The 12,565-nt window shown below is 48.6% G+C and overlaps 1 protein-coding gene across 1 annotated transcript in view; it reads left to right on the top strand.

Annotated features, from left to right (window-relative positions):
• The window catches only part of PAPPA (pregnancy-associated plasma protein A, pappalysin 1), a gene marked incomplete at its 5' end in the record, with an annotated part of 150,569 nt that overhangs the window by 126,851 nt on the left and 11,153 nt on the right, over positions 1-12,565 (top strand). Inside the window, 2 exons of the mRNA XM_010086512.1 lie at positions 1,814-1,923; positions 8,802-8,873. Of these exons, the coding sequence (XP_010084814.1) occupies positions 1,814-1,923; positions 8,802-8,873 (182 nt within the window). The remainder of the gene's footprint in view (positions 1-1,813; positions 1,924-8,801; positions 8,874-12,565) is intronic.

Genomic DNA, 12,565 nt, shown 5'->3' with positions numbered 1-12,565 from the left:
CGCAGCTCCCCCATGATCCTGCAGCCGCGCGAGGGACCGTGAGCCTCCTTGTGTTCCGTCCCCGGGGAGGAGAACACAACCTGGATGAGATCACCGCTCTGTAATGATGCCAATTACAGATCATATGTCAAAACAATCCTGACCAGCTCCTTTCTGTGAGCGTAAATAGCATGGCGGGGTGCGGGAGAGCCAGCGGCGAGTGGGCTGCAGCGGCTCTTAATGTGGTAAGGAGTTTTACCCTTGAGATGAGGTTACCTCCCAGGGCTGGCAGGGTTTTTGCAACGAGAGAAATACCAGTTCCCTGGTTTGGAGGGGAGCATCTCGGTGCTGGAAGCTGGAGGGTCTGCAGCCGGGCGGCGGGCACCTGCCAGCTCTCAGTCCTCTCCCAGCCCTGCCAGCAGGTGCCGATCCCAGTGCAGGGTCCTGTGGGCCTGATCCTGGGATGGGACCATGCCGCTGTTATGGAGGCAAGGGACTGGTGGGATGGACTCTCTATGAGAGCGTGGCTCTTGCTGGAGAGGGAGGAAGAGCTCGGTGAAGGCACAGTGGCCATTGGCTCTTATCCTCAGCAGATGGAGACATACCACCCACTTTGTTAAGCTCGCCCAGCACCACCTTTCGGGATCAGGTTGTTGGGGTTTCCTTCTCTTCTTTGTGTTTTTGGAAGTCTGATTGATGTCCTTCCAAGAAGGCGCCCTCCTGCCACTCACTTGAAATGGGACTGGTGGCACCAGACGCTCATCCAGCAGGTCTGTGGAGCCACCACCACGTGTGCTGGGACAGCAAAACACACCCAAGCGCTCCCCATCTCACAAGCCCAACAGCCCAGCTCTGCTCTGCTCCCACAGACTCCTCGGTGTGGGAGTCCGTGAGAAGGCAGAAGCAGGTGGGGAAAGTAATAGCAGCCAGTCGTGGTCACTATGAATCCCACACACCTTCGGTAATTCCTCAGACACCTCATCTGCCCTTCCAGGCTGAGGTGTGTGTTGAGCCAAAGGTTCAGCTCTCCAAACCAGTGCGGAGATTAATTCCTCCCCCAGTGCTGATTGGAGTGCAGAAACCCTAATGACATGTTTGCAGCAGCTGTGCCATTCAGGAGTGATTTTCCAGGGGGGAAATGGTAATGGTCCGACACACTAGGGCTTATGGTTGTGTCACCACAGGGCTCTGGGATATTGCTGCAGAGTATCGCAGCGTGTTTTAATAAAGAAAGGACAGGATTCCCACTGGGCATAACAGTTAATCAGTGAAAAAGCAGGTTTATGTGTGAACAAAGCCATCATTACCTCTCTGCGTACTTCTTATCGACTCTGGGACTTAGGTGATAGCTTGTCTGCAATATCATTAGGTTTGGTCACCCTCCGAAAGATTATTATTGAAGGTCTGTAAATTTGACAGATAGAACGGTATGTTTTTGTCATGGTATAGGTGAGATGAGTTCGGCAGCCTCTGCTCAATCAATCCCGTTGCTTGAAAGAGCAGCTGAAATGGAAAAATCTTTGCATTTTCTTGATGATCTGAAAGCACAAAAGCTGCCCCCCTTCTTGGAGTTAATAGCCAGAGAAATGCCTAGATATGCAGCTCATACAAAAAGGCCCTGGAATATCTGCCACCCCCACGGTCTCCTGCTGAGCTGCAGGGTTGTACTCAGCATTTCGTGTGCAGCTAGAAGATATGTGATAGTTCTGGTTGACTGCTAATTGCAATTTAGGAAAAACGAGACCTAAACCTGTCCTTCATCTGGAAGGATGCTGGAAGGGTCAGAAGCTGCTTGTTTTATCCTCTGGCTTTATCCTCTCTGTGTTTGGTGCAGGCGCTGAGTGTACCACCTCCTGTCTGGACCACAGTCACGAGCCCATCCTCCTGCGCATCAACGAGACCGTGCAAGACATCCAGCACTGGATGAACCCGCAGAGAGTGAAGGTCAGTGCCTGACAGTTTCACTAACTGTATCCCTTGTTGCATGTTGGTGTGCAGTGAGTGAAGATCATTCAGTGAGGGGAATACACGGGGAAAACTCTCCTGCCCTTTAGAGAAGAATTCCTGATTTCTGTTGTGCCTTGGTGTGTTCTTCTAGTAACTTGGTGTCTTTCTCTCCAAGTTGCTTTCTCTCTGTGTTTTCCAGTGACAGTCAGTTCAAGGTAAAGGTCCCGTATTAACTGCTCAAATCCACCCGGCACCTATCTGGGTCTGATCTGGAAACGTGATTCATTACAGAGGAAAATGGGCTGGGCAGTGAGGGAAAGGGCGCCAGACAGGTTTTAGTCTCTTCCTCCTGTTCAGTATTTTGCATGCTTTGGGTAGCAGGGCCGGATTTTTCTGCCCTGCTTTTGGATGCCAAAAGCAGCTGATACAGAGGGTATTTCATTTCCTGAAGCACAGAGCTGGCTGTGTCCTCCCCCGCCCCTTCGCCCGCATGTGAGAGATGCCTGCTCAGCACAGCCCCTTCCAGAGGTCACCACTCCTGCCCGCTGCACACGCACAGGCAGCGTGGACCGACTGCACCCGAACAGGCAGCGTGAACCGCTAAGGCACCCGTCTCGTGCATCCTCCAGTCTGTGCCCATGGGGACGTGCAAACCCATGTACAGCGCCTTGCGCACGTGCTCACCCCTGCACACACAAATAGCTGCTGGGTTTGATGCCTACATTTGGATACCGGTGGGATACACACTCATCTGCCCCTTTCTGAAAGCCCTCATCTACACAAAGGTGCCCTCCTGCCCAGAAATGCGTGTAAACAGGCGGTTGTGCCTACGCAGGATTTCTGCAGGTGTAGACGTTTATCTGGACATGCTCAAGCGCACGTTGGAAGACGCTGGCACATCACGTGTCCCCAGGGTGCAGGTTGCTGGTGGTGCTTGAGCGAACACTGGTGGCTTTACGTACTTGGCCCTGGCTTTGCAGGAGTCCGTTTTGCCTGCTTGAACTGGATTTCAGAGGAGAACAGGCAGCCAGCACAACCCCAGCATGTCCTGAGCAGCTTTGACAGTCTCTACGTGCCTAAATGTGTACCCAGGGTTTGTGATTTTTGAAATCTGGCCTTGGCTGTGGATAGCGAGCTGCTCCAAAAATCTCCACCACTTTATATTTCCCTATGTCATACAGAGAAATAGAATAAATCCTTGAAAGGGACGGGGAACCTAAATCCAAAGAATATGACAAGCTCGTAGTGTCCTTCCCAGCTTCCCATTCACTCCAGACTCCAAGATTATATTGCTGCCTAAGCCTGGGCTTTGCCAAGTTTCTGGCATGAAACATAAAGAAAACCCCTCTCTCGGAATTAGGGGCAATTTCTCACCGGTCCTTTCCCGAGTGCTAGACTTTAAAGTGGTTTTGTAATTCACAGTGAAATAAAGTGACAGCTTCCCTCCCGTTCTCCGCCGTGCTCCCTCGTTTATGGATGCGGGTACGCAGAGGGAGCTGTAACGAGTTTTATACCTGCAGGTCTCTGGAGGGCTCATTAGGCAGCAGGGAAAACAGAGAGTAGTAAAGGGGGAGATGAGGGGAGTGAGGGATGGAGGAGAAAGTGTGGTTTCCAAGTGGTAAATAAAACCTTTTTTGCCCTGATGGTGAGGATCTCGCAAGAGCTTCAGGCTGTGAGCAACAACCCCACCAACATTTTGTAACTGGAGGGTAAGATTTGGTCTTGAAAACTTGTGTTGTGAGATGGAGGGGAGCCTTTAGGAGATGGGTGGGATGATGCTGTGATGCTGGAGGGTTTTTTTTTTTTTTGGTAGCTGTAAAACATCCATCTTATTGAACAGATAAAGGGATGTCACCCACGGGGAGTGGTGCCTCACGGGGTGCCACTGGGGGAAACGCTGCTGCTGGTGGGACTGGGGGGACCCTGGAGAGACAGGACTGGGATGCCTTAGGGGAAGGTCCCCATGGCAGTGTGTTATATGTCATCATTATGTGTCTCTATTTACAGTCAATGGCAGCTCGCTGTTGTGCCATCTCAGTAAAGCGAGTAGCTGGTTGCGTTTACACGGCAAGTCTTTGTGGATCTCAAAGTGTTTGGGTGATGCAAAGGAAACTCTTGTAGGTGCTTAATTTCAGGTGCAAGTAATGTACAAATGAGTGCAATGCCAGAAGCTGATAAAGGTAGAACCGATCTGTGGAGCTTACCTTGGAGAGAACCGGCACAGATAAAACACAGGGAGAGACCGCAAGAAGTAAAAAAAAAAATATATTTGTGTGTGGCTGTTCAAGCAACAGCTGTTATGGAAGCAAAGTGGGAAGAGAGAACCATCCCTCCTCTGGGGGTTGTTTAGAGCAGAGCTGTGCAAATCACTTGATTTTTCGGTTCGCTGGAAGTTCTGTCAAATTAAAAAAAAAAAATGTTTTCTGCTAATCGAAGTGACTTTTTCATTGTTGTGATTTTTGGTGAACCAAAAAATTAGAGAAAAAAAAAATGTTGGCTTGAACATAACTTAGCATTTTGGTTCCAAGGATTTTTTTACAACTTTTTGTTTAATAAAAATAAAGAAGAAAAAAAAACTTAGAAATTAAATGTCCTCTCAAAGGAACAACAACAACAGATATTTCATTTCAAAAAATGTCAAATTTTAATGTGTTTTTCAGAATCGGTTGAGGCTGAGTTGCTTTGTTGGGTCTGAAACAGTTTGCCAAAATCAGTACAAGTTGGCAGTGTCTTTCAAATCAGTACTTTCTTTACATTCACCTGAAATCTTCCGTGTGCCTGTTGTTCTGCGACGGGCTGTGCCCAGAGCAACCATTGCTGTTCCCGCGATTTCCCATTTACCGTGCGTGTGCGAGGGGCAGCGAGCTGTTGAAGACACCTATAGATTGGGCTGCCAAGATTGACTGTGCAGGCGGTGGAGAGAAAAAAGTGAAGTATCGCAGAAAGACAGCTTGACAGCTCTTTCCCACTGGCTGCAGAGAAACAGGGCAGACACCTAATTTCTTAGGTTGTCTGGATTTGGGTCCTTGCCTTTGTGCTAAGCGGGAACAGGCCAAATACTGTGCAAGAATGTGCATGCATGGGATAGCCTGGAAAGAGCCGGTGTGCCCTGGCACTGCCTGCCAGCGGGGCTGAGGGTGGCCGTGGACCCTCCGCATGCCTGGGATGCTGTCCTACTGCTGGCCGTGTGTTTTCCCATATGCACTGCAAGCCCTGGGATTTGGGATGTCCAGAAGTCATTAAGAGGAATTCTCCTTAAATACTTCTCTATTCATTTAAGCTTTGCAATTTTGCTCCTTCGCGCCCTCCCTCCCTCCCTCCCTCCCTCCCTCCTTCTCTCCCCTCTCTGCAAGTTTTGGGTTCATTTTGCAGGCAGGGAAACTGAGTCACGGAGCAGTGAAATGACCTATTGCCATGCAGCTGCTCCCTTCCCATCCTGTCTGTAGCTACAGGAGGAAGGACCCCCAACACACTGTGTCTCCCCTCTCTTGGGAGCAGTTTTTTCATCACCGCCACGTTAAGCCCATAGTTAATTGTTGTGTTCATTTAGTGCCTGAGGAGAGAGTTAGCTCAGACCAGTAGATGCCAGTCCCTGGGCTTTAGCCTGGGGGGGACATTTGACTGGTCTAAGGTGGAGAAGAGCTCTTTACCCGCCTCTCCTGGGGAAACCCAATCCCCTCTGCAGCCCGCAGATGGTTGACGTCATTGTGTTGGTCCCACCATGGGAGGGAAGTGCTGTGGCTGGAGGCACTGGGTCTTCCCTCACTAGGAGATAATGACAGCTTCATTTGCTTTCTTGGCTCTTTGTTACCTACTGTGGGAGCGCATCCCGGCTTCCTCTCCCTTTGCAGCAGATGGAGTCACAGCCACCCAACCACAGATGTGGCTGGATGCTGTTTCTGGGATGGGGATGGGACCAACGTCAGTGCAGCCGGCTGCACAGCAGAGCCCGTGCGGGAGGGCAGCTGTGCTGCAGAAGCTGATGCATGAGGGGAACTGGGGCCATAAGGGTGACATATGTCACAACAGCAGCTTGGAGAACATGGCAGCATGGGGAAGGGATGGGGCTCGCAGAGGCAGTGGCCAGATAGGCTTTATCCCCCGTGCACCGCCTGGCACATGTGAGATGTGGTCCTTCCTTCTACCTCTTCCTGCATCCTCTGTTGGCCTTGCGAGCCCACCTCCCTTTCTGTGTGCACTGATGCCATCAGATCGTGGTTGCATCCCGCAGTAGTGCTGCCTGTATCCCTCCTTGCTTGCTTTTTACACATTTGTTTATCTCAGTTACCCCATGCAGCACCCTATGTTTTGCACTGCAAAAGGCAGGAACGATGCCCAGCAACCCAAATCATCCCCAGTTTCTCAGTTTCCCAACCCAGTCTCTCCCTCTATTCACACCCCCTCTTCCCATCCTGTTGCACTGCACACGCCACAGCAGTAGCCTGAGGGTACAGTGCTGGGTGGTGGGAATTCAGGGTTTGGAGGATGGGGAAGAGGAGCCAGGACCATGGCCAAGGGTGCTCCCCGGAGCATTCCCTGCTTCCAGCTCTGAATGTGAACAGGACTGAATTCAGCTGGAGTACCTCTAATGGTCGCTGCTAGCAAAGTGGCATCTGAGGAGAGGGTGAAGTAACTGGGACTAAGCCATGGGCAGGTACCACTCAAAAGCCATGTGAATGTCCCACTGACCCAGTGATGGATCTAGCACAAGGTCACCTGCCTTTCCTATGCCATGGAGAGTGGCCCGGGGCTGCACTCCCGTTCCCTGGAGGCTGTCCAGCCAAAGGCTGTGCAGAGCTTGGGATTGAGATGACCTTGGGTGAGAGCTCTGAGGTCAGCACCGTCCTAGCAGAGACTTTGCCTTCCACCCATTCCTCAAAGGGAAGGTGCCAGGGTTTTGATATTGGGAGGGTCAGGAAAGTAGTCAGGGTATCTTCTGCATGGGATTGCTCTCACTTAGAAACTTCCTTTCTTCAGAGCCTGTTTCAGGGCTATTTGGCTCCTTTTGTTAGCTCCAAAGGCTCACACACATTCGCACATATCAAGAGGGTTTGTAAATGTTGATGCTTCTTACCAGGGGAATGCGAGATGCTCTTTGGAAGTGTACTGCTTCTACTTATTGTCTGGCTGGCCTTGGACATGGGAGGCAACTGCCTGAGTTTTTCTACTTGGGTTTAATTCTTGGGTTCAAATGCTCTTGAACTGCTTCCTTTACTCTCCCCTCTCCCCGTCTGTTGACCGGCCTTGTTTATTTTGAAACCTAGAAAAGTTTCCTTTCTTTTCCCTCTGAAGTGCAGTAAACAGAAGAGGGAAGAAAAAAAAAAAACAAAAAACAAACCCTCACCATTTGTGGCAGGCAACAGCCTGGAAATCTCCAGCTGTCTGTCAAGAGTGCGCTGGGGGAACGTCTGACACCGCAGGGCCCCCGCACCTTGCAGCCTCCCTCCCTGGGATAAACAACATCCTCCCCCCTCGCCCGGCTGCTTCTCCGCTCGCACAGACGGGCCCTGTTGCGAGGCAGGTGGGGCAAGCCGGGCTTGACTAATAGTGGAAAATCCGAGAGCATCGGAAAGATAAACAGCCCGAGTCAGATAGTATAAAAGTCCTTTTTCTAGCACGCGCCAGGTAAGCCTCAAATGACAGAAACTGTAAAAACATGCTGAGGTACCCCTGCAGATGGATTAAATTAGCCTTCAGATAAACAGGGGAGGGGATGGCTTGTGTATCGGGTCTTCCCAAATGTTAATCCCATCCTTCTTCAGGCCTCCATCCAACCCTGACCCCTGTCTTTGGGTGAGTGCTTCTGTGTTCATCTTAGAATCATAGAATCATACAATGGTTTGGGTTGGAAGGGACCTTAAAGATCATCGAGTTCCACCCCCTGCCATGGGCAGGGACCCCTCCCACTAGCCCAGGTTGCCCAAAGCCTCATCCAGCCTGGCCTTGAACCCCTCCAGGGATGGGGCATCCACAGCTTCTCTGGGCAACCTGGGCCACTGCCTCACCCCCTGCACAGGAAAACATTTCTTCCTTAAAGATCATCTTGCCCAACTGGACATTGTAGCCTTTCATCCATGGACAATAACCCAAAAATGAACATTGTGCCTGATGTCCAGGTGAATAGATGGGAGTCCTGTGTCCCAGACCTCCATGGTACTGAACCGCCATCTCCACTGACTGCCCCACCTTTTCATCCACTCTTAAAATCTAAGTTTCTGTGTCTTCCAGCAAACAATGGCTGCTCTGTCTGTCATCACTGAGTATGCTAGTCATCCTTTTTGCCTCAAACTAGGCACTCCAACTTTTTTCTTCTAGGAAATCTATAAACAGAGTTGGTACAGAAATCATACAAGCTCATATAATGTAGTAGGTGATGGGGGCTTATTCTGAAGTGGGTAGTGGGAGGTGCTTTTATTTGAAAATGTATCTGAAAGTCTACCTTTAGCTGTTTCCATCTCTAAGAAGCACAGGTAGGATGGGTGTTGGAAGAGGGTAATGCTTTGCAAGACCAAAGAAATCCCTAAATGAATTCCTAAAACCTCTCCCCTCTACCCAACAGCAAGACAGTGGACCTGTGCCTTTGCCTTTCCCTGCCACTTTCCCCCACCATGAGTGAAATATTGGACATGACATTTTAGGAGAACCTCAAATATTATTTTAATCTCAAATGTTCTGTTATTGCAAGTGTCAAGTCCAACACTTCTTGTAAATACCTGGAGGACAGCCAGGTCCTGAGAACACAAGAGGTGTTAGGAGCTGAACTTCATTGGTTAAGTACAGGAGAGCCATAGGAGCCAGCACACTGACTTTCTGTACACTGATTTCTTTGTCTTAACCTGTTTTTTTGTTTTGTTTTGTTTTCTTCTCCCCTCCAGAGCGTTGTCTGCACGGCAGGACTCAAGTGGTACCCTCACCCTTCCCTGATTCATTGTGTCAAAGGCTGCGAGGTGAGCTTTCGCGTTAGCCCAGGTGGTCCGTGCTTACTCTCACAAATGTTATTACAAAAGCCACTGCAGTCGTGTGGGTTGTAAATGCTGTTCTTTCAACTGGAGCAAACAGGCTTTTGCCCTGACTGTCCTATCAAACAGACCGCGATCTCCTGCGTCAGTTCTGATGCTCCATGGTGAAATTGGTGGTTTTCCTAGAGCTGATGGCTGGGCGACTATCACAGGAGTTAAACGATCAAGCAGCTCAGCAAAATGGGTAGACTGTCAAAATTTCCCAGGAGCTGGGAATTTCTGGGAAGTTACAAAAACCTTCAGTTGTTTTTCCTTGATTTTGACATTTTAGTAGAGGGCCAGTTCTTTCCAAGGCCAGCTAGGCTTTGGGCATTGGTGTGTACAGATAAACTTTGGGAAAGCCAGAGATAGAAATGGTACCAGCAGCTGGACAGCACAGCTGGACAGTGAGCAAATCACACATCCCTCCACTGTGCACCTCCATCTGAAGCAGAAACAGAAGTCAGAACAATGCGGTTACATTTCAGCTGTGAAACATTTTTACAGTCGTGTGTTATTTGAAAAAAACAATTATTTTATTTTTGCTGGCAACAGTCTTTGAAAAGTCTGAGAACTTTAAAGATGCTTCTAGTGGTTTAACAGAGCTGGAGCACCTCTCTCTGGGTCATGGGACTCAAGCAATTTCCATCATGCCAGCCCTTGAGAATCTCACCCATGTCAGGAAGTCAATCCTTGTGGCACCTCTGTAAGGCTGGGAAGCTTCATGTCCATCTTAGAAGTGAGGTGGCTCACTGGCAGAGGGAGAAATGGCTGCTTCGGTTACATGGACAGGTCTTGACCCTACATCTCCCGACTTTCTGCACCACTGGCTGCACTCTCAGCACCCAGTAACCCAATTTTACAAGCTCATTGAAGTTATTTGCCCAGAGTGGCAGAACATGGTACAGATCTCCTAAATCTGACACGAAACTTGAGACCACATTGCTGTGTGACGTGATTTATCTTGAAGTGAAAGACAGGTTTCTTTTGCATACAAATGTTGGGCCCAAGAGGGTAATAACTCTCCAACATTGTAATAGTTTCTTTCTAGTTGTTCCCTAAATGAAAAGCATTCTGCTGTCAGGGCTCTGAATGTTATAAGCCATCTCACGCGTTACATTCCTGCAGGCTGGTTAGGTGCCCCTATTCTCCAAAGAGAGCTAAAATAACATCCAGCGACCATTAAGAAATGCCATTCAGGTGCTGATTCACCATTGGGTATCCATTCTCCTGCTGTTTAAGGGTAGTTGTTACTGAGGCAAACTGTGCAATGATGTAATAATTTACCAGAAGCCATTATGACTGACATGCTTTTTCTCAGCATTTTCTTCCCTTCCATCACTGTTAATTGCCAGACCCCTCTGCATCAGTAGGAACTTTCTTCTTTTCATCATTCATTCAGCAGTGTCACTGCATCGCAATCTATCATCTCAGAAGGCTTTTCCCAGACAATTGATAATGGCCTCTGGCATCATTTTTAAAGCATGATGCTTCCAGGAGCCATGAATGGGGCAGAGAGCTTGTTCTCTGGTATTAAGATTTCAGAAGAAATTCCATCTTCACCAAACCTTTTCTCACAGCCATGGAAATGGGGACTAATAAGGCAGTGGGTCAATAATACTGGGCCATTAAGCTGATACAATCCCTGATGTAGGAATATCCATAGCATTAGGGAGGGTTCCCTGAACAGAAGGCTGTAAGGGGACATTATTTGACTCTTGGCGATCGCAGTGGTAACCCACGCTGCTTCTGCAATGTGATTTTTTGTCGCTCCCTAGTGGCAGCAATAGAGGTTTTTGAGCCAGCCCTGTACTTCTCAGTAGCTCACTTAGGTGTTTCATTAGAAAACTAGTCCCCCAGACTACCTGTATAGTCCTCCAAAAAATGCAGGAGCACGACGATATGTATGAAGACCTCTAGAGACCTCACCCTCCACAGCCAGGCCTCCAAGATCTCCCAAACAAGGATTTTGGTGCCAAATCAGACTGTATGTTATTTGTCTCATTCTTCTCCCCCGAAGGACTGGCTTACCTACTCTGTGCCAGTGCGACTGAAAGGCAAATTGTTCCACGAGTTTCTTTTACTGATTTTCCAGTGTTCAGAGGTGCAGAGTACAGGCATAGGCATGGAAAATTAAAGGCAAGCCTTTCTTGACAAGCAGGCACACCAGGCAATGCAAGGAAAACACGGAGAAGCCTACAGAATGTCTTGGGAGGTTGGGCAAAGTTCATGGTTTTGAATATGACCGGGTTGGCATCAAAATATCTCTCCATCTACTTTTAAATCATTCCCTTTTAACTCTTAGCATATTAATGAAATTGGAAGGGAGTTCGCAAGTCAAAGTCTTTGCCTGTATAAATAAGTCAATCTCTGTGGAAGGCAGTGGAGTTAAGGCAGTTCACAGGGATAGGAACCTCATCCCATAACTCTGATTTCCTTGTTAGCATTTGTAGTATTTGTGTGTAGCCAAACAAGTGACACGCAATGAGATGGTCATCTCCTGGTAGGAGAAATATTTAAATTTGCAAAACATCAGCACCACTCCCCAGTGTCCATTTCCCTATGAAGAGCGTGGCCATGGTTCTGTCTGGGGAGAGCACAGCGAGCTCTCATTGCTGGTTCTTCAGGTATCTATCATCAGGGAAACACTGGTAATGCAATGGCTGCAAAATCCTCCCAGGAAAGCTCCACAAGCCTCCCCACACACTCTGCAATGATGCCTTCTTGTAGGAAAGTCCCTGGTTTGTTTTTCTCAGTGCAGAAGAAATGAGTTTTCCAAAGAGCGGATAAAGTGGGAACGGCCCCATGAGCCTGTGCGTGTAAGAACTGTGCTCTCTGCTGAGCATCCATTCTTCTGAGCTTCCATTGCTGCCTGGGATTCTCATACCTGGCATGGGCCATTTTTAGCATCAGGCACAGTTTTGACTTCCAAGAAAGACTTTTGTACTTGTTGACAAGAGGGCTCCAATGTGTTATGAACAACCAGACTTCGAGCCGTTTCTTCTGAATCATGATTATTCATGTCCTGTGCAGCACATAGTGATCACATTGCACAAACTAGTGACCACATTTTCTTTTTCAAGGTGATTTATGAATTCTACATAATACCTCTCCACAATGTCCCTCTGAATCATGGCCATTATCCCAGCTCTGAGCTGTGTAGCAGACGGAGATTACATGTCATGGCCAAGGTCACACGCAGTCACTGCTGGTCGGAGAACGACGTCCCCATGCTGAGTTCAGACCACTTCCATTTCTCTTTGTGGTGTGTTTTGTGCCCTTATTGCTGACACTTGTTGCACAGTTAGGAGAACTGTGGTGGAAAGTACAGCTACTAAAAGCAAGCCAATTTTGCTGCTATACATAGCCGCCTTCTTATCCCACACAGTTTTGGGAGGTTAGCTTAAAATTATCGAAAGGTGCCACAATTTTAGATGCCTTGATGCTGTCTCTGGGCCTAGTCAAATTAATATTCCTGCAGCATCATCTTATGTGGGATGTGAAAAGCCAACAAGGGCTCATTTCCCTTCCATCTAGTGTCTTTTTTTTTTCCTCTCTCTGCTTTGAAGGGAGAGGGGAATAATTATCTCTTGCTTTTCAGGGCAGTTGGTAATGTTACAAACTGTACGATGCCTTCAAGG

Source organism: Pterocles gutturalis, unplaced genomic scaffold, assembly GCF_000699245.1.
Source record: "Pterocles gutturalis isolate BGI_N339 unplaced genomic scaffold, ASM69924v1 scaffold6356, whole genome shotgun sequence".
Taxonomy (NCBI): domain Eukaryota; kingdom Metazoa; phylum Chordata; class Aves; order Pterocliformes; family Pteroclidae; genus Pterocles; species Pterocles gutturalis.
The sequence above is the reverse complement of the archived record's forward strand: the minus strand, read 5'-3'. Positions and strand labels throughout refer to the sequence as shown.